The sequence below is a fragment of the Amphiura filiformis genome, chromosome 3, assembly GCF_039555335.1.
Source record: "Amphiura filiformis chromosome 3, Afil_fr2py, whole genome shotgun sequence".
Lineage (NCBI taxonomy): Eukaryota > Metazoa > Echinodermata > Ophiuroidea > Amphilepidida > Amphiuridae > Amphiura > Amphiura filiformis.
In genome coordinates, this window is record NC_092630.1 from 62,829,263 (window position 1) to 62,850,959 (window position 21,697).

Genomic DNA, 21,697 nt, shown 5'->3' on the forward strand with positions numbered 1-21,697 from the left:
TTTCCAGCCGTGCCATGAGCATCATGAACAGCTTTGTGAACGATGTCTTTGAGCGTATTGCTGGTGAAGCATCTCGCCTTGCACAGTACAACAGACGCCGCACCATCAGCAGCCGTGAAGTGCAAACTGCTGTCCGCCTTCTCCTGCCTGGAGAACTGGCCAAGCACGCGGTCAGTGAAGGCACCAAAGCTGTCACTAAATACACTACTTCCAGGTAAAATTTGACGGACATCTATTAAAACCAAACGGCTCTTTTCAGAGCCACCAAGAAATCCTAAAAGAGAATGATTTATGTTGTCACACATATTTAATAGCTATCTTGAATTAGCCCAAGTCATGATACGTTTTTAAAAATATATTTAAAAAAGCCACGCAAAACAAGCAAATAACTCAGTTTAAAACAAGTATAAAGAGCAAATGAATGAATAAATAGATAGGCCTATATAAATTTGATTTTTTTTTTTTTTCTGTATTTTTGCATCAACGCCACAACTATCACAGCCATGCGTGTAACCAACAGCTCTTTGTGCATACTGTATTTCACAACTTCCAACCAATGAAACCGCAGTAATTATGTCATTGGTCAATCGGTGGTAAATAATCAACCAATCACGTCATGATACTTGCTAGGATCCTATTTACGATCCCGTATGAAATATAAAACAAGTTGCTCTTTACTTTCTGGCACCGAGTCATACTGACATTGAGAGCAAAATGGGTTCGCCGAGAAAATCTCCAAAGAAGTCGCCCAGGAAAAGGGCAAGAAAGGCAGTTAGCTCACACCCAACATGTGCTGCCATGGTGCAAGCTGCAATCGCTGGTTTAAAGGAAAGAGGTGGTTCTTCTCTTCCAGCAATCAAGAAATACATCGCTGCCAACTACAAATGCGATGTAGCCAAATTGAACACCTACATCAAGGCCGCCATTCGCAACGGTGTAGCCAAGGGTACGCTAGTGCAGGTCAAGGGAAAAGGAGCGAGCGGTTCATTCCGTCTGGGTAAAAGGAGTCCGGATGCTGCACAAGCTAAAGCCAAGCGAGCAAAGGCAGCACAACGCAAAAAGGCAGCTGTCCAAAAGAGAAAGGCCAAGAGAGCGGCAACAAGAGCGAAGAAAACTGCAGCAAAGAAGGCAAAACGAGCAGCCAAGGCGGCAAAGAAGAAGAAGGCTAAGAAGCCGAAGAAGAAAGCTACCAAGAAGTCCGCTAAGCCAAAGAAGAGAGCAGCACCTAAAGAAGAAGGCTGCGCCCAAGAAAGCGAGGAAGCCAAAGAGGAAATCTGCACCTAAGAAGAAGGCAGCAAAGAGATCGTCAAAGAAGTAGGCACCAGTCCTACACCAGGCCTAAAAACCCAACGGCTCTTTTCAGAGCCACCAATTCTTCTAAAAGAGCAATGACCCACTGTCTATATAAAATTACCTATCCATTTTATCTGATGTTGTTCCAATTTAAATCACAGGATAATGACGTTGGCCTATAATAATAGGCCTACATTTTTCAAGAGAGGGCAAGAGGTGAAAGTTTTTACGTATTTTCAACTTATAATTTGATAGGTTTTAATATTAACACTTGCAATTAGATAAATTTTAATTGATTTTAAAATTGCAATTGAGCCTGGGTTACCGCATTCTCATAGGACCTTAGATTTTTTAGACTAAAATTAATGATCAATTAATTGAACTGAAAGGAACAAAACGAAACGAAATAACAATTAGCATTTTCAAAAGACAACACAAGATTGCTGGCTAAATAAAAATAGGTTGATCTCGACAAGTTCATGCAATTTCAATAGGTCTATCGATTGCTAGTATCATCAGTAATTTTCATATGCCAAGTATAAAGTTTTCGTGATCAGGCAAATTTCGGCCCTTAATTATGTGTGTAGTAGGAGAATCATTCAACATTGAATAATTAAAATACAATTTTCGTATTTACATGTCTTTGACATTTAAGTCATCTCTCTTTTTTCGTATGTGGTGGCTCTGAAAAGAGCCGTTTGGTTTAAAGTAATTAAGCTGATTTACTTTTTTCTTTGGAAGGAGTACAGCCTGAATGTTGGGTAGTACACCTCCTTGGGCAATGGTCACTCCACCTAGCAGCCTGTTCAGTTCTTCGTCGTTGCGAACGGCTAGCTGCAAATGACGTGGGTTGATTCTGCTCCTCTTGTTGTCTCGAGCTGCGTTACCTGCCAATTCCAGAATTTCTGCCGTCAAATATTCCATCACGGCAGCCAGATAAACAGGAGCACCAGCACCCACCCGCGCTGCGTAGTTACCTTTTCGCAAGAAACGGTGAACACGGCCCACTGGGAATTGCAACCCAGCTCTGCCTGATCGGCTCCTGGCCTTGCTCTTTGCTTTTCCTTTACCACGACCAGACATTTTGAAAACTTGATCAAAACACTGCTGTAAATGATGCAAACGTAATTAATCGACCGATGAAAAAATTCATTTTATACCATGCCCCGAATTTGTTTCAGGATCTCAAAAAAGGATCCTGAAACGTTAAAGAATTAAAAGATTGACGTGGATTGGTCAAAAGAATAAATCTTTCAACCAATAGAAGAATTATTTGAGTATTTAATTTTTTGATTGGTTCGCAAACAACGCGCCAAATATACGAAGAAAGCCTGGATACTTTGATGGATTTGACCTACGGGTAATCATAAAGGTATCATCCAATCAAAAAATTAGTTGAACCGAGCGACCCTCTGATTGGTTGAAAGTTATCAAACGCATGATCCCTGTGTTGGCATATAAAAACGAGAATACGCGCGTTGCCGGCGATTGCTGATTTAATTTTTGAGTAGAATTCTGAAAGTTTGGCCTTTTGTGAGAATCAAAATGCCTCCCAAAAGTCCGACAAGAAGTGGAAAAGGAGCCAAGAGAGCTGGCAGCCCACGTCGCAAGGGAAAGCGTGCTGCCAGGCGTCGTCGCCGTAGACGAGAAAGCTACGGAATCTACATCTACAAGGTATTGAAGCAAGTTCATCCCGACACTGGTATTTCCAGCCGTGCCATGAGCATCATGAACAGCTTTGTGAACGATGTCTTTGAGCGTATTGCTGGTGAAGCATCTCGCCTTGCACAGTACAACAGACGCCGCACCATCAGCAGCCGTGAAGTGCAAACTGCTGTCCGCCTTCTCCTGCCTGGAGAACTGGCCAAGCACGCGGTCAGTGAAGGCACCAAAGCTGTCACTAAATACACTACTTCCAGGTAAAATTTGACGGACATCTATTAAAACCAAACGGCTCTTTTCAGAGCCACCAAGAAATCCTAAAAGAGAATGATTTATGTTGTCACACATATTTAATAGCTATCTTGAATTAGCCCAAGTCATGATACGTTTTTAAAAAATATATTTAAAAAAGCCACGCAAAACAAGCAAATAACTCAGTTTAAAACAAGTATAAAGAGCAAAATTTTTAAATAAATGAATGAATAAATAGATAGGCCTATATAAATTTGATTTTTTTTTCTGTATTTTTGCATCAACGCCACAACTATCACAGCCATGCGTGTAACCAACAGCTCTTTGTGCATACTGTATTTCACAACTTCCAACCAATGAAACCGCAGTAATTATGTCATTGGTCAATCGGTGGTAAATAATCAACCAATCACGTCATGATACTTGCTAGGATCCTATTTACGATCCCGTATGAAATATAAAACAAGTTGCTCTTTACTTTCTGGCACCGAGTCATACTGACATTGAGAGCAAAATGGGTTCGCCGAGAAAATCTCCAAAGAAGTCGCCCAGGAAAAGGGCAAGAAAGGCAGTTAGCTCACACCCAACATGTGCTGCCATGGTGCAAGCTGCAATCGCTGGTTTAAAGGAAAGAGGTGGTTCTTCTCTTCCAGCAATCAAGAAATACATCGCTGCCAACTACAAATGCGATGTAGCCAAATTGAACACCTACATCAAGGCCGCCATTCGCAACGGTGTAGCCAAGGGTACGCTAGTGCAGGTCAAGGGAAAAGGAGCGAGCGGTTCATTCCGTCTGGGTAAAAGGAGTCCGGATGCTGCACAAGCTAAAGCCAAGCGAGCAAAGGCAGCAAACGCAAAAAAGGCAGCTGTCCAAAAGAGAAAGGCCAAGAGAGCGGCAACAAGAGCGAAGAAAACTGCAGCAAAGAAGGCAAAACGAGCAGCCAAGGCGGCAAAGAAGAAGAAGAAGGCTAAGAAGCCGAAGAAGAAAGCTACCAAGAAGTCCGCTAAGCCAAAGAAGAGAGCAGCACTAAAGAAGAAGGCTGCGCCCAAGAAAGCGAGGAAGCCAAAGAGGAAATCTGCACCTAAGAAGAAGGCAGCAAAGAGATCGTCAAAGAAGTAGGCACCAGTCCTACACCAGGCCTAAAACCCAACGGCTCTTTTCAGAGCCCCAATTCTTCTAAAAGAGCAATGACCCACTGTCTATATAAAATTACCTATCCATTTTATCTGATGTTGTTCCAATTTAAATCACAGGATAATGACGTTGGCCTATAATAATAGGCCTACATTTTTCAAGAGAGGGCAAGAGGTGAAAGTTTTTACGTATTTTCAACTTATAATTTGATAGTTTTTAATATTAACACTTGCAATTAGATAAATTTTAATTGATTTTAAAATTGCAATTGAGCCTGGGTTACCGCATTCTCATAGGACCTTAGATTTTTTAGACTAAAATTAATGATCAATTAATTGAACTGAAAGGAACAAAACGAAACGAAATAACAATTAGCATTTTCAAAAGACAACACAAGATTGCTGGCTAAATAAAAATAGGTTGATCTCGACAAGTTCATGCAATTTCAATAGGTCTATCGATTGCTAGTATCATCAGTAATTTTCATATGCCAAGTATAAAGTTTTCGTGATCAGGCAAATTTCGGCCCTTAATTATGTGTGTAGTAGGAGAATCATTCAACATTGAATAATTAAAATACAATTTTCGTATTTACATGTCTTTGACATTTAAGTCATCTCTTTTTTCGTATGTGGTGGCTCTGATAATATCCGTTTGGTTTAAAGTAATTAAGCTGATTTACTTTTGCTTTGGAAGGAGTACAGCCTGAATGTTGGGTAGTACACCTCCTTGGGCAATGGTCACTCCACCTAGCAGCCTGTTCAGTTCTTCGTCGTTGCGAACGGCTAGCTGCAAATGACGTGGGTTGATTCTGCTCCTCTTGTTGTCTCGAGCTGCGTTACCTGCCAATTCCAGAATTTCTGCCGTCAAATATTCCATCACGGCAGCCAGATAAACAGGAGCACCAGCACCCACCCGCGCTGCGTAGTTACCTTTTCGCAAGAAACGGTGAACACGGCCCACTGGGAATTGCAACCCAGCTCTGCCTGATCGGCTCCTGGCCTTGCTCTTTGCTTTTCCTTTACCACGACCAGACATTTTGAAAACTTGATCAAAACACTGCTGTAAATGATGCAAACGTAATTAATCGACCGATGAAAAAATTCATTTTATACCATGCCCCGAATTTGTTTCAGGATCTCAAAAAAGGATCCTGAAACGTTAAAGAATTAAAAGATTGACGTGGATTGGTCAAAAGAATAAATCTTTCAACCAATAGAAGAATTATTTGAGTATTTAATTTTTTGATTGGTTCGCAAACAACGCGCCAAATATACGAAGAAAGCCTGGATACTTTGATGGATTTGACCTACGGGTAATCATAAAGGTATCATCCAATCAAAAATTAGTTGAACCGAGCGACCCTCTGATTGGTTGAAAGTTATCAAACGCATGATCCCTGTGTTGGCATATAAAAACGAGAATACGCGCGTTGCCGGCGATTGCTGATTTAATTTTTGAGTAGAATTCTGAAAGTTTGGCCTTTTGTGAGAATCAAAATGCCTCCCAAAAGTCCGACAAGAAGTGGAAAAGGAGCCAAGAGAGCTGGCAGCCCACGTCGCAAGGGAAAGCGTGCTGCCAGGCGTCGTCGCCGTAGACGAGAAAGCTACGGAATCTACATCTACAAGGTATTGAAGCAAGTTCATCCCGACACTGGTATTTCCAGCCGTGCCATGAGCATCATGAACAGCTTTGTGAACGATGTCTTTGAGCGTATTGCTGGTGAAGCATCTCGCCTTGCACAGTACAACAGACGCCGCACCATCAGCAGCCGTGAAGTGCAAACTGCTGTCCGCCTTCTCCTGCCTGGAGAACTGGCCAAGCACGCGGTCAGTGAAGGCACCAAAGCTGTCACTAAATACACTACTTCCAGGTAAAATTTGACGGACATCTATTAAAACCAAACGGCTCTTTTCAGAGCCACCAAGAAATCCTAAAAGAGAATGATTTATGTTGTCACACATATTTAATAGCTATCTTGAATTAGCCCAAGTCATGATACGTTTTTAAAAAATATATTTAAAAAAGCCACGCAAAACAAGCAAATAACTCAGTTTAAAACAAGTATAAAGAGCAAATATTTTTTAGATAAATGAATGAATAAATAGATAGGCCTATATAAATTTGATTTTTTTTTTTTCTGTATTTTTGCATCAACGCCACAACTATCACAGCCATGCGTGTAACCAACAGCTCTTTGTGCATACTGTATTTCACAACTTCCAACCAATGAAACCGCAGTAATTATGTCATTGGTCAATCGGTGGTAAATAATCAACCAATCACGTCATGATACTTGCTAGGATCCTATTTACGATCCCGTATGAAATATAAAACAAGTTGCTCTTTACTTTCTGGCACCGAGTCATACTGACATTGAGAGCAAAATGGGTTCGCCGAGAAAATCTCCAAAGAAGTCGCCCAGGAAAAGGGCAAGAAAGGCAGTTAGCTCACACCCAACATGTGCTGCCATGGTGCAAGCTGCAATCGCTGGTTTAAAGGAAAGAGGTGGTTCTTCTCTTCCAGCAATCAAGAAATACATCGCTGCCAACTACAAATGCGATGTAGCCAAATTGAACACCTACATCAAGGCCGCCATTCGCAACGGTGTAGCCAAGGGTACGCTAGTGCAGGTCAAGGGAAAAGGAGCGAGCGGTTCATTCCGTCTGGGTAAAAGGAGTCCGGATGCTGCACAAGCTAAAGCCAAGCGAGCAAAGGCAGCACAACGCAAAAAGGCAGCTGTCCAAAAGAGAAAGGCCAAGAGAGCGGCAACAAGAGCGAAGAAAACTGCAGCAAAGAAGGCAAAACGAGCAGCCAAGGCGGCAAAGAGAGCAAAGAAGAAGAAGGCTAAGAAGCCGAAGAAGAAAGCTACCAAGAAGTCCGCTAAGCCAAAGAAGAGAGCAGCACTAAAGAAGAAGGCTGCGCCCAAGAAAGCGAGGAAGCCAAAGAGGAAATCTGCACCTAAGAAGAAGGCAGCAAAGAGATCGTCAAAGAAGTAGGCACCAGTCCTACACCAGGCCTAAAACCCAACGGCTCTTTTCAGAGCCACCAATTCTTCTAAAAGAGCAATGACCCACTGTCTATATAAAATTACCTATCCATTTTATCTGATGTTGTTCCAATTTAAATCACAGGATAATGACGTTGGCCTATAATAATAGGCCTACATTTTTCAAGAGAGGGCAAGAGGTGAAAGTTTTACGTATTTTCAACTTATAATTTGATAGTTTGTAATATTAACACTTGCAACTAGATAAATTTTAATTGATTTTAAAATTGCAATTGAGCCTGGGTTACCGCATTCTCATAGGACCTTAGATTTTTTTAGACTAAAATTAATGATCAATTAATTGAACTGAAAGGAACAAAACGAAACGAAATAACAATTAGCATTTTCAAAAGACAACACAAGATTGCTGGCTAAATAAAAATAGGTTGATCTCGACAAGTTCATGCAATTTCAATAGGTCTATCGATTGCTAGTATCATCAGTAATTTTCATATGCCAAGTATAAAGTTTTCGTGATCAGGCAAATTTCGGCCCTTAATTATGTGTGTAGTAGGAGAATCATTCAACATTGAATAATTAAAATACAATTTTCGTATTTACATGTCTTTGACATTTAAGTCATGTGGTGGCTCTGAAAAGAGCCGTTTGGTTTTTTAAGCTGATTTATGTGGTGGCTCTGGGCAAAAAGCAGCTGTTCGTTTTGGTTGCGAAAGTAATTGCAAATGACGTGGGTTGATTTGCTCCTCTTGTTGTCTTTGCGTTACCTGCCAATTCCAGAATTTCTGCCGTCAAATATTCCATCACGGCAGCCAGATAAACAGGAGCACCAGCACCCACCCGCGCTGCGTAGTTACCTTTTCGCAAGAAACGGTGAACACGGCCCACTGGGAATTGCAACCCAGCTCTGCCTGATCGGCTCCTGGCCTTGCTCTTTGCTTTTCCTTTACCACGACCAGACATTTTGAAAACTTGATCAAAACACTGCTGTAAATGATGCAAACGTAATTAATCGACCGATGAAAAATTCATTTTATACCATGCCCCGAATTTGTTTCAGGATCTCAAAAAAGGATCCTGAAACGTTAAAGAATTAAAAGATTGACGTGGATTGGTCAAAAGAATAAATCTTTCAACCAATCTCCGTGAATCTCGACATTTACATCTTCACATTGACATGTCACGTTGTTCAAATTCGCGCTAAAACTTCAATTATGAAACAAATAAAAAATGGGACCTTATCTCAGATTTCTTCATGTAGACACTTGTCGGAAGCAAATGAGTAGAAAACGGGCAAAGTTTGACTATATATTTAGAAAATAAAGCCGCAACAAGCTCAAATTAGCGGTGGACTATTTTAACCGAATTTCACTGGTACATAAATCGTGGAGTGATTTGGTGGTGCGCCCGCCGGCCCACTGAGAATTGATAATGTAAGGCCAAAAAAAAAAAAAGGTTCGTCTCAAAGCTTGCGCGCGAGTTTGTAAAATCCCACGATTTGACAAAAAACAAATGCGGAATTTTTTTTTTTTCTGGGACCTTATTTATTCAAACTGAATTTACTTGTATGCAAAATTACTTAAAGCTACTGTACGATCTTATAATATGATATTTTTTCAAACCTGATTTTTTTTGGCATAGGCCTATTTGTAAATGTTTACACATGTCCCAACCCGGGGTCCCAACTTAGGGGGCTGGCATTTTCTTCGCAAGTGGGGGGGGTCACAAATATGTCGGTGACCAGAGTCAATTTTTTTATGACCCCCCCTATCGCGGGCAAAATTTTTATGACCCCCCTATCGCTGGTCGAAAATTTTATGACCCCCCTTCCAACTACACAGACTCAAGAAAAATTATTCATTGCGGAACTAAGGCGCGGAGCGCGTCAAAACTTAAAAGTGTGTGGAGCGCGGTAAAATTTTTATTGTAAGTGTAAAGAAGGCGCATGAGCGTGTAAAAATTTTGCATAGATTGTAACGCATATTTCGACTGCGAAAGTTAAACAATGCAGCAAGAAAGCAGCTGAAAATTTTAAGTCACCAGCCCTAAATAATTCTATAACCCCCTATTTTGGGTGTTAAAAAATTATAACCCCCTATTTTTGGTCTGAAAATTCTATGACCCCCCCAGTATATTTGTGACCCCCCCCCTTCCGAAGAAAATGCCAGCCCCCTTACACCGAAATGGAATCAGCCAAAGTTGTGTTTGAAGGTCAACAGAGCAATTTTGACATAAAGTCATAATTATGACTTTATGTTCACCATAGAATTTAAACTTTTGTTGTGTATTTTTCACTGTTCTAAGATGATAGGCTTAAAATGACCAAAAAAAGACCCAATTTTGCTGGACTCAAGGACAGGGTCTTAGCTAGAAATTGGTTGCCCGTCATTTGAATCAAATTGCCCGTCATAATTTGACCTTTAAAACATTTACTAGACATCTATAGCCCATTGGGGGTTCAAAGAGTTCAAATATGTGCTGATATGGCCTTGTTCTACAAATTGGGTCTACTAAAAGGGCAATTAGCGTCGCAAACCATACAATTTATCATATAGCATCTGTCAAAGGCATTAATTTTGTCCGTCCCAGGAGCAAACACCTAAAATGACGGCCAGACGGGTGGCTAGCTAAGACCCTGCTCAAGGAGGACTCGAAGCCAAGTCCTCAAGTTCTTGGGGTCCGAGTCCTCCAACACTGAATTTCAAATAATATAGTGTTTAGTATAAAATAAAACAAGAGAAAAAAAAGAGGTATCATTTTGAATGAAAGTTTTATTTTGTTCCTTTAAAATTTACATCATTTGGATGAGCTGGTCTTGAGATACAGTAGGCCTAACTGCCTACTCTAAATATTTTGTTTTCCAGAGCTTCAGCTATAGTAATATTACAATTTGTCTTTTACGTTCAAGAACATTTCTAGCTCTTAAAATCATGCTCTCCAATAACATGGGACCATACTCCCATGTATTGTTATTTCTTCAGCGCAAAGTAGGTTGTATTTAAGTGTTTTTCTTTGTTGATTATTGTTCTTCAGGTGGTACGAAATAAGGTTCTGAGGAGTGTACGGGTTAAAACAGAAAAAGGCTCCAATTTTGATGAAAATGGTGTCAACTTGTTCTTTCTGTGATACCAACTCTAATAAAGAATAGTTTGGACCACTAAATGACTTGTTACGTAGGTTACACAGCAATTTTGATATGCTATAGGCTTTGTGTTGTGATCATTTCGATCAGTGGTTCATAACAAAGAAAGCGTGATCCAGTTGACCTAGCAATGAACATATTCTAACGTGCACTACGACAGCGAATAGGTCATTGTCAAGTCTTATTGATGAATTTTCCCTGAAGGGTTAACTAGGCAACAAGTTGTTCAGGTATATATTTATAAAGGGTAATGCATTATCATTTACACCCAAACTGAACCCAAACGTTTTTACTGCCTAGGACAGATTATTTGGGTGTAAAGGATAATGCTGCACCCTTTACTTGCAATTCTATTACTACAAACTTGTGCAATTTAAAGAGAAAATATCACTTTTTTCCCAAATATTGTTTGGTCATTTACTTCAAGGTGGAGCGCATGCACTTATCCAAAGTGCAAGTAACAGTGTGGAAACATTGTATGCGCAACCAAGCATAATGCTTTGCGTATGTGTTGTGGCGCTTATACTGCTTTGCTGTGCACTGTTATTGAAGAAGAACACGAAGTTATTGCCCTGGCCACTTTTTGGTTTTAGCTTTTTTGTGCACTAGCTCTGTGCTACGATAGGATAGGATATTCCCAAATTACAGCTTTTTGCTACCTTTTTTCATGCTTTTTTTTTCATATCTTTTATGTGTGCTGACTCACACCCCTGTTTTTTGTAGCTGGTAAGTCAGCCTTAAAATTCAAATTCTTCTGTAAATGGTAGTCTCATGACACAGGTGGCATTGGCACTGAACTAAGTTGCACTTTAGGGAAAGATAACCAGGGATTTGGATCTGAGGCCGAGGTTTAAAGGGAAGACAAACTTGGACATGTTTATATTCATAGAGCTGTTAAGTTAGCTACAATGTACCGTAACCACTCGGGTATAAGCCCACCCCCTAGATAGCAGATTTCACTTCAAAATGGGGTGGGCTTATACCCGGGAGGGGCTAGTACTTGAATTTAGAAATAAGAAAAATCATCCCCGGGAATCATCCCCATTTGTATGCCCAATGTACCAGTAATTTCTATCATCTATGTCAATTTCTTAACATTCTAAGTGTGGAATGTTAATTATCAGCTGATATATTTTTTTTATTTGTTCTTAAATGTGAGAGAAAAGCATTGATTTGATTTAAGAACTTGGCCAAAATTTAGTACTGGGCTTATAGCCGAGTGCACCCTTGTTCCTAGAATGTTTTGAAAAATAGGGGGTGGGCTTATACTGAAGGTGGGCTTATACCCGGGTGGTTACGGTAATTGGTGATTATGTCTTCCTTCAGAATCCCAAATGCTTCCCTAGATAGTTAGGTGTCCAAACTGAAAATAAAATGGATTTTGTATCAGCTCCCCTAATCTTTGTGTGCATTACCTATTATAGTATGACCACTAGTCAGTGTCCAGGCAGGGATGAATTACCAACCCCAACTCATCCCTGTTTTATGCACATTCCTGGTTTACCATCATAATATTTTTGTATGGAGATAAATAAAAGCCAAAGGACTGGCTATACATGTATGTTAATGATATGTACCTATTATAATTCTTTCCTAAATGACACTTAATGGATCGTGCACCTACCCTGAAGAGCAAACACTGCCAGCCAATGCATAAATCACCATCTACAATGTATATTTCATACCAAAAAGAGACACAACTTTGTATTTTATAATACACTAGCGAGACACCCTTGCTTCGCATTTTCATCAAAATTGGAGCATTTGTTCTGTTTTTGCCACTATGTATCTTCAAATTTAACCTTTGGACTTTTTGGCTTATAACTCGTATAATGATAAGTTGTAGGTCAAACTATACATATTTCTAATCCTTAGGACCAGATGAACATTTCGTAGCAATTATGTTCAATATCGTATTTCTCATTTATATTCTGCAAATATCACATGTGACACGATCTGATCAGATCAGACCAAAGTTGGCAACAATGAAATTGAGATATATAGGCAAAAATAAGGAGCAAAATGACAATATAAAAAGTTTGTAATTTTGCAACCAATTATACCAGGGCCCTGTTTCACCAAACCTTACGATTAATCCTACGATTGATTTACCACATGTACTCCCCTATTAAAACAATTGCAAGATTGAAGGCAAATCTTTGTAAAACGGGTGAGGTCCCATGGACTTCAACACCAGTAAGCATAGGAACTGAGCAAGTTAGTAATGGTACTGGTCATAATACAAGTTTCAAAATTGTCAACTTTGATCTATGTGCATCAGACCTTGTCACACATACATGTACAAAACCCGACGACTAGAATATTGCGCATGTGATAAGAGCGATATTTCATTACAATTGAGATCTGTCAGAATCTTAGTTACTTTAGGTTTTTAGTCAACCACATTCAAAATAAGCAATCAATATTTGGCAAATAATATAACCTGATTGCAGAAATAGACAAGATAGGAATGAGCCACCTCGTTGGTTAAAGGAGCTGTCTTAGATTTCACTTTTGACATCAATTTTTTTATGTCATACTATTCCATATACTAGTACTTAGCAACAGCCGAAAAAGTTAAGCATAAATTGGTTTCCTTTGTGTAAATATGATGACAGGATTCAGAGCCAAATTCTCCAAAATGGTCCTATTGCAAGCAACCAAGCACTCACAATGTCTTATTTTCATTTTTCTTTCCCCTTTTCTGTGAATTACCATTTGGTAGGCTCTTTGAATGTCACGGCCATCAAGATTAGCCTTTTTGAAGTATGGTGGGCACAAAAGGAGAGGGTGTACTTAGAATTGAGTAATCTTTTCAACATACAAAAGATTACTCAAATCAAAGTACCCCTCTCCTTTTGTACCCACCATATCAAAAAGGCTAATGAGGCAATGTTCTCTCATGTAATATTTTTGATATCTGACACATCTCCTTTAACTGCATCATAGTAAGATAAGCTACTGAATTGGTACTTCAACATGAGGGTTTGAGGTGAGTTGCAGGCATTATATCCTTCAAGAGGCAATTTTACCTTGTTTGCTGTGGTAAAATAAAAACAGCAAAGTGATTTATAGTGCGCTGACAACTGTAGCCCAAGATACACCATATAAACCATTTAGTAATAATCATGGACTGTACTTGCAGCTAAGAAGCGCACACCCTATACAAACCACAATAAACCTTTGCAGCCAGGTCAGCTCTTGTAGGGGTAACCAAGACAATATGCAGGAAAGTAAGCTAGGCAATAAGCATTACAAAGGGAAATTGCAAGTTAGCTCAATTAGTTAGAACAAATGGATTTTGCCAGGGTTCCAACTCACTTTGCCACGCACCAACTAAATGCACCTGTCTAAAGCTGAATTTATACTTTTTAAACGCTTTTGAAAAGCGATGGGCAATCGCCGAATTTTGCGATGCATCGCTCGTCGCTTTTGCATTTATACTTATCACGGGATAGCGATTGCAGACGACAATTAAAATATTCTAAATGCCACAAAATACATTTTTAAAACATCAGTTGCTGTCAATAATTATTGCTTTGAATTAATTCATCACCAAAAATTAATAATCGAGAAAGGTAAATTAATTAGCAAAATAATACATCCAGATGGTTATATGTGATTGGTTGATGCATTCACGTGTCAAGCGATATCGCTGGGAAGTTGAGATTTCTTCAACTTGCAAAAGCGACGTCGTTTTTGCCTCGGCGATTTGAATCGATTGATGGGCTTGACGCTCTGGAAATGTAAGTAAACATTGAGCATGCGTGAAAATCGCTTTTCTGCAAAAGGGATCGAGTGTAAATTCAGCTTAACACCTTACCGATTGAGCTAACTTTACTGCTAAAAAGTAAATGCTTGAAATTAACTACAAGCACAATTAAATGCTACTATTGCACAAAGGGGTCTGCTAATAAATAATAATGACAATTTGTACATTGTACTTCCTTGCTCCACAGTCCAAGTCTGTCTTCAAAGATGCCTCATATAATATGCGATATAATCTGATCCAATCCAGCCAAAGGAAGACATTTTGAAAATAGAATTATTATTATAATCAATTTTGTCCAATATCCATATGAAATTTTATCATCTCTAGCATACTTGCTTGCAAAGTTAAGATCTTCCATATTGCAATTTTTTAAATATTCTGATAATTATCTTCTTCTCTACTTATATTTGAATCAATTTCAAAACTTCTGGCCTGAGTAGATCATATTGCATCACATATTCTACCATGACATGGATGCTTCTTGTCATGTGATGTCCATGTTCATGACATGTGGAATCCATATGACATATAAAGTCTTGTCCATATCACATAGCACTCATTTTTAGAATGAAGTCTCTGTAAGTGGACTAATCTTCATCATATTCCTCTAGTTCTTGCTCTACTGCCTTCAATGCTGATACACATTCCACTGAAACATTCATAGTACCAACCATCATAGATTCATCATTCACATCATATACTGCAAGGAAATCAAACAAACAATTATCATATATTGATGATTAACTTTCAATTTCAAACTTTAATGTGTATTTGACAAAATGGGAAAGCTGGGACAAAAAATTGAATGGATATTCATTTCAAAATGATGTAAGTTAATGGTTACACATGGTGGACTTGTTTCTAATTACAAAGCTTAATTCTAATGCAAAGGGTATTTGGCCAAATCTCTGTTACAAAAAAAGTTATGGTTTTCAGGTTATTAATAAAAATAATTTTTGACACATAACTTACGAACTGTAACACCCAATAAAATGGTTGGATGTGGGGGTGTGGGGTGTTTGTGGAGAGGAGGGGTGCTACATACAATAGCTTTAGCTTGATATCATCATCAATTCTGTAGCTATTACAAATGTGATTTTCATCAAAATTGAAATTGATGAAAGATGGAAATAATCATGGTTCAATCAGAGACTAATTGCTTTTCATCTTCACTTACTATCAATATCTTGTTCCATCACATCTTTGCCCTCTTTTAACATATCTCGTATATCCACATATGCATAGCCAACATCTTCGCATTCCAAATCCTGTTGATCCTCAGGTGGCTCACTGACAACTGTAAACCGAATCCTAGCAAGAAAAGAACAAAATTAATGAAAGTCATTATGACCAAACGTTTTGACACCAAAGGTGCAAGGTCAATATGCAGCTGGGATTGGATTGTGAAAACAGAGCCCCCCCAAGAAAAAAAGTAACCCCATTTTGAACAGGCTCTAAATTTAAACAATCAATGCAAAACTGTTTCTTTTGCAGATATTTTCTCAAACTTTGATATAAAATAATTATAAATAATTGGCACATTTTCAAGATTATTTGGCACACTTTGAAAAAAGAATCTGAAAAAGCATCCTTGCTGTAAACCAGTTTAGTGTATCTTTATATCAGAGAGCCTCCTAATAAAACCTGTTTCTGCCACACATTGTCATAATTTAAGATCCCTCGCTATTGATTACCTTATGCCCTGGATTATTGACCACATGTGTCAATTATCCAATCACAATCAATTTATAATATTATTGATTCATCTTTACATTTAGTCTATACTCTGATCAGTTGTAATAGGCAGGACTCATAACATCGTAAATGACATATACACAGCTGGGTGCAGCACCTATGCGAACAGCACTTTACGTATAATTGGGTGTCTGACGCACATTTGTCAATTTAAGTGGGCGTAAGTTGGGATGCACAATAACAAAAACCGAATAATTCTTGCCTGTTTAAAGAATAGTGTGATTTTCAATTCTTTTGCACATTGGGCAGTTACTTGTGTTCTTTATGACTCTCTATCTGGCTAATGCCACATATAAGTGCTGACAAAAATAGATAACCGTGACACCTGTACTTACTTTCCATCTGATGGGTCCTGAGGAAGTAGCATGCTAGCCAAGTAATCTCGCCGTAATTTGTTATGTTCAACATCAACATGAAAGACTAGAAAATTGTAAAATCAAAGCAAGCAAATTCATTGATTGTATAACTTGAAAATATACAAAAGATAAATCTCAATGCAAAAGATAAACCTTAGTGTTAGATAAAATCTAAGTTGGATAAAAGTCGCTCTCTCTTCTGATAAGTAATTTACCTATCTGTGTTTAACTTTTCTTATTTCTCACAAACTTGAAATTGCTTACCGAGAGGAAGCTTTCATCCAGTATTCTCTTGGACGTCTTCAGCCCCAATATTTGGCAAGTGGGGGCGCTGTTGGCTATTCTGAGCCACTGACACCAGACGGTGTCAGCCGGCTCAGAAGAGAGTTGTACACAATGCGGGCAGGTAGTACCTCCCGCATCCCTGTTGAGGTCGCTCTTGTTAATCCTGATTTACCTATCTATTTGGTACTGATTATACTTTAGGTTACTGATTATCTAAATTCTTGTGCAAATTGGAAACTTTACACTTTAAATGGACTGATATGTATAGTACTTGCAGAAACATTGGTGACAAGAATGGATCAAAATGCCATAATTTAACTTTTAATATTAAATGTTTACCTTTTTTGAAGTTATATACAAGGTGATGATATGGTTTTGGTTTGGGCAGAGAGAATGGTGTCTCCAATTCTTCCGGTGCTATTCCTAGGAATCTGTACTCCACATAAAGTCTCTGTACCATGTCACTGTCCATAATAGGGGTGTCTGGTTCAAGGCTCAGGTGGGATACTGTAACTGTAACTATGTCATTGTTCTGTCAAGCCAAAGAGGAAGCATATTAAAGGTGGGTGGTGGTTAGCTTTTTTATATTCCATATTCTTTTTATATGGAGACACACCATTAAAACAATCTATTTCCTAATTTTAAGTTGTATATTTGCTCCAGTTGTTATGATATGAGAAGTAATCACATGAAAAACAATGCCCCATAGGATAGTACATATCCGTTGGTGTTCACCTCTATGTACCACATTTTTGTTCACACCATCTAAACAAAACATAACTTTGGCATTAAATTGTACTGAGGTAATGAGAAAAAAATTAAATTTATTCTCATACCAAATATCTTAGTATGAAGAAACTGGGGGCTGTTGATCTGGTCACACACTTTTAAGATATAAGGCAAATAACCACAAATGAGTTGGTTTGAGGGTGTATAGCATGAATCAGTAAACTGGAACAGAATTTGAAAATAATACAACTTGTATTACAAGTCTCACCAGTGTGATGGTCAAGAATGCTTGCCAATATAAAGAACAACAAGCTGTAATCAACATTCATATTTTTGAATGAAAAACAAAAGACTAGATCTTTTCTGCTAAATGAAGTTCAAAATGTGCATAGATAAAACCAATGGTTAAACTCAACAAGACACTAAAGCATTTAAAGCAAGAAGTCCAGGTGACATTTAGTCAATATCAATAAAAAGTGGATATTTGATTTTCACCAATTGGCTGTTGAATTATTGTAGTGGATGACCTATGTCAGTTGGCAAAAAAGGGGATACATTAGATAATTTTGTTTGTGATTTAGTACTTATTTGTGAACATTTTTAGTGGGGTGAGAATGGAGTGTTTTACAGCAACATACTGCTTGTGTTGATGGTGGTCTATGCATGGCTGGTGTCATGACAACAGCATCACTATCAGCTGACATCTCATCATCTGTTTTTACTTCATCACCGCTCTCTTGCTCATCCTCGGAAGCTACTGGAATATCAACCTCCTCCCCAATGGATGAGTCATCATCTAATTGACAAAGGGGAAAGAAACATCACTTTTGTGTCATTTATGCTGAAACTATTCTACCATAAATGTTCGCCTAATGGCGCTATAAACTCCCTTGACATAACTGGAATTTTAGACACAAACTAAAAGTGCCCTCCCATAAAATCCCACCAGCAAATTAGGGCACATACCCTTAATTCTTGTTGGGATTTTTAGAGGGAGCTTTCTATTTGTACATGAAATTTACCCCAAGGCAAAGGAGGCCAGGTGCGCCATTAGGCAAACGTTTACGGTATCACACATAATACCAGAATACCCTTCACACCATATGTTATAAAGCACTTTATTCCGTAAAATATAAGTGTGAAGGGTATTTCAAACTTATTCCATTCTTCCTAATTCCAAGTGGAAATCAGACTTGTTACAACATGCTTAAGAGTAATCAGTCCTACTCTGACACATACCTGCATGCCAGTAGCACATATCATTGCATTCAAGTGAGTAGAGGAATCTAAGAAGTCCCAATGTTAGGTGGTTAAATGTTGTGAGTGGGCAGGTAACATTTTAAAAATTACTGGGCTAACTTGATGGTGTCAAATATAAGACATAATTACCTTCCTGGTCTGGTTCTGGCTCATCTCCAAACATTGTATCATCATATTTTCCTGTTTTCTCATTCAGCTGGGAAAAACAAAGGAAAGAAAGAAAACAGGAAAGACAATTCATTATTGAAGTGTTTCCTTTTTGTGATGCCAACAAGGTCAAACTTTCTTAGTCTTTTCCCTGTGCACACTTTCTTAAAACAAAACATACTTGTTGCTGAATTTGCTGGTATTCAAAGTGCAAATGTTGAGCTCTTGGTAAACCTGGAGATGCATGACAAAATGTATTCCAATGGCACCTACTGAAATTATTTTCATGAATGAGATTTCCAGATCACCGAGTCCTTACTAATGAGTCCTAAATATTTAATTTCCATGTCACAAAGTTATTTCTTTATATTCTTTCTTGATATCTTATTATAATGAATATGTATACCTGATTGATAGAGAGAACAAAGTGCATAAATTACTTCATGCGTATGTTATGTGTATCATATCCATTACAGCTTTTTCAGAAATATTGGCTGCCCTTGCTGTGAATGGTCAAAACTATTGCTCCGAGTGATCTCAAAACGGTACTTTTTTCACAAAGCGAAGTTAAGGGAAAATAGTACTGTTTTGAGATCATGAGCAATATTTTTGACCATTGGCTGACTAAAGGGCAATCAATATTTGTTTTATATACCTCACACATAGACTTTTTTTACTAAATATTTACACAAGGAACCACTATTTTTGGAAATGTCACACACAAGCCACAAATGAGTTGGCATGTTTATGGCGTATGTCATCTCTGTGTAAAGCAGTGAGCACAGTGAGACAGTTAGGTTGTTGCCATGATAGCAGGAAATAGTACTACTATTGCCCGGCGAATAGTACAACTATTTCCCGCTGCCATGGCAACAACCTTTCAACTCAAGAATAGTTAAAACTATTTCATGCCATGTGACACAGTTTTAACCAATCAAACAACAAGAATCTATGAATATGGTATATAATACATAGTGTACCATAAGACAATGGTACAGTAATCATCTAACTAACCTGTGATGTTTTCTCCCCGAACTGATTTTCCATCTCCTTGGCAATAAGATCCTCATCTTCCCCCTCCTCCTCCTCATCTTCCTCCATCTCCTCTTCCACTGCCTTGTCATCTTTTGTTTCCTCACCCCTCATCATCTCTTCCTCAAACATCTTGTCTTCATCATCACCAGATGGTTCAGTGACTGGAGCTGGAGTTTGGTTGACAGGTTCTGTGGCAGAGGTTAAAATAGGTAAATTCACACCATCTAACTCAATTATTAGTTTCATAGTAAACCATAGAGGTTATATTGGGGTATTCCTGATGCTATAATACACTGTGCTTAATGCTATGAAAAAATTCACCATATTTGATTATCATGTATCAAGATTAATATATTGTATGGCATTTACCAGCAAAGGCAAAAAATCAATGAGAACTTTTGAGGCATGAGCATTGTGCAGTGTTTATTGAGATCGCAGACATATGCACTATGAATCAAATTAGGTACACTATGTTTTCTTTAACAATATTCAAACATGGCAGAGGGCCAGCCCCTGGTGTTTATTTGTCATCACTCCTGACTATCTTTGATCTATTCACTGACTACTCCTTAATCTGACTATAAACAAGTCCACATCAATAATGAGTTCATTAAGTGTTACTACATACATTTTTATTGAAACATGCCTGCAAACTCGTTAAATTAATCAGTATCACTGAGGCAAAATGTTCAATTGTCTGTTGTAACATTCATTCATACCTAGTTCCTCTTCACTATCAAATGGTGTTGTATCTTGCTGGTCCCCATTCACAGTGGATGCTGGTTTCTCCTCACTTACATCATCATTCTCTACACTAGGAATCTCATCCTATCAAATGCAAGGTTGAAAAAATGTCCTTTAATCACTATTACACTGTCAAGTGAAGATTCAAATGATCACTATGTCTTCTTACACAAGGGCCCAAACACTCACTGTTAAACCTGATACAAAAATGATGCTGTTATTCTTGTTATACAAACTTGACATCTCAAGTAAAAAGGATTAGAAACATTCATAATCCAATGATCACCTTCTACTTACTCTGACATGAAATCCTCTTCAAACGATTAAAACTAGCTGTTCAAATACTTTGTGCTGGCCATCAAGATATGGCAACTACAGCACATGTAATGCAATTGTATCATGACCTTATGCAAATAGTAATTCATAACCTCATCTGATATTGATATTTTATTACTTACTGGAGGTGGTGTAACTGATATCATTGGTTGAGACTGAATGACTGCCCTACGTGGCTCCTGTAAATAGAAAGAACAAGTAAACAATTTGCACCATTTTGTGAATGACAAACACAAGACTGGACTATACTTTGTTCAACTGATAATATGCACAAAAAAAACCCACTTCTTTGGTTGTTGTTACTGCGCACGTCAAGAAAGCCCACAGTTATTATGTACTCATCACTTTGCAAAAGTTCTTGAGGCACACCATGTACCTAGTGTATTGATTGGTAAGGCACATTTTTAACATGTGACAAACGGACGAATGTGTACAATTATTTTTGAACCTTACCAATATGGTAAAACTAGCTTTCCCAGATTATCATGCAATATATTTATTTGTATGAATTTATATCAAACAGTGCAACATTATTTTTATATAATTGTTATGAACTATTTTGCAGTGATGTTTGCACAAGAACTGCATCGTGAATCATACTTGCATGCATCAAGTAAAAGTTTTTATAAAGAGAACTTAAGGTAACCATGTGTACCAAAAATGTAACAGTCCAAGAGGCACAAGATACCCAATATTTACTTGCAATTTTATTCATTTAATGATGTCAATACTTATGTTTTAGAAGTTTACTATTTGCATTATTTGTTGAATATTAATTAAGAGCAAA

At 38.2% G+C, this 21,697-nt stretch overlaps 7 protein-coding genes across 7 annotated transcripts in view; 4 read left to right on the forward strand and 3 right to left on the reverse strand.

Annotated features, from left to right (window-relative positions):
* Positions 1-714: 714 nt before the first annotated feature.
* Positions 715-1,318, forward strand: LOC140147405 (histone H1-like). The gene is given in 2 exon segments (XM_072169182.1): positions 715-1,236; positions 1,238-1,318. Coding segments are annotated over 2 exon segments (603 nt in total).
* Positions 1,319-1,666: 348 nt separating this feature from the next.
* LOC140147406 (late histone H2A.2.2-like) lies at positions 1,667-2,376 on the reverse strand. The gene is made up of 2 exons (XM_072169183.1): positions 2,020-2,376; positions 1,667-1,675 (listed from the first exon to the last, which is right to left on the reverse strand). Exons 1-2 carry the CDS (start codon positions 2,374-2,376, stop codon positions 1,667-1,669), a joined length of 366 nt encoding a protein of 121 aa, XP_072025284.1.
* Positions 2,377-2,838: 462 nt separating this feature from the next.
* LOC140147744 (histone H2B.1, sperm-like) lies at positions 2,839-3,216 on the forward strand. The gene has a single exon (XM_072169502.1). The coding sequence runs from the start codon at positions 2,839-2,841 to the stop codon at positions 3,214-3,216; it is 378 nt and encodes a 125-aa protein (XP_072025603.1).
* Positions 3,217-5,020: 1,804 nt separating this feature from the next.
* LOC140147407 (late histone H2A.1-like) lies at positions 5,021-5,380 on the reverse strand. The gene has a single exon (XM_072169185.1). It carries the CDS (start codon positions 5,378-5,380, stop codon positions 5,021-5,023), a length of 360 nt encoding a protein of 119 aa, XP_072025286.1.
* A 461-nt stretch (positions 5,381-5,841) lies between these two features.
* Positions 5,842-6,219, forward strand: LOC140147745 (histone H2B.1, sperm-like). The gene has a single exon (XM_072169503.1). It carries the CDS (start codon positions 5,842-5,844, stop codon positions 6,217-6,219), a length of 378 nt encoding a protein of 125 aa, XP_072025604.1.
* Positions 6,220-6,606: 387 nt separating this feature from the next.
* On the forward strand, positions 6,607-7,341 carry LOC140147746 (uncharacterized). The gene has a single exon (XM_072169505.1). The coding sequence runs from the start codon at positions 6,730-6,732 to the stop codon at positions 7,339-7,341; it is 612 nt and encodes a 203-aa protein (XP_072025606.1). The 5' UTR covers positions 6,607-6,729.
* A 2,761-nt stretch (positions 7,342-10,102) lies between these two features.
* Positions 10,103-21,697, reverse strand: part of LOC140148913 (protein fantom-like) — a 64,103-nt gene continuing 52,508 nt past the window's right edge. The window contains 9 exon segments of the mRNA XM_072171013.1: positions 10,103-14,963; positions 15,441-15,574; positions 16,354-16,438; positions 16,999-17,191; positions 18,027-18,184; positions 18,778-18,844; positions 19,810-20,018; positions 20,550-20,658; positions 21,033-21,089. Coding sequence (XP_072027114.1) covers positions 14,851-14,963; positions 15,441-15,574; positions 16,354-16,438; positions 16,999-17,191; positions 18,027-18,184; positions 18,778-18,844; positions 19,810-20,018; positions 20,550-20,658; positions 21,033-21,089 — 1,125 coding nt within the window. The 3' untranslated portion in view covers positions 10,103-14,850.

Coding starts and splice junctions, on each gene's coding strand:
- LOC140147406 (XM_072169183.1), bottom strand. CDS start 2,376: ATGTCTGGTCGTGGTAAAGGAAAAGCAAAGAGCAAGGCCAGGAGCCGA.
- LOC140147744 (XM_072169502.1), top strand. CDS start 2,839: ATGCCTCCCAAAAGTCCGACAAGAAGTGGAAAAGGAGCCAAGAGAGCT.
- LOC140147407 (XM_072169185.1), bottom strand. CDS start 5,380: ATGTCTGGTCGTGGTAAAGGAAAAGCAAAGAGCAAGGCCAGGAGCCGA.
- LOC140147745 (XM_072169503.1), top strand. CDS start 5,842: ATGCCTCCCAAAAGTCCGACAAGAAGTGGAAAAGGAGCCAAGAGAGCT.
- LOC140147746 (XM_072169505.1), top strand. CDS start 6,730: ATGGGTTCGCCGAGAAAATCTCCAAAGAAGTCGCCCAGGAAAAGGGCA.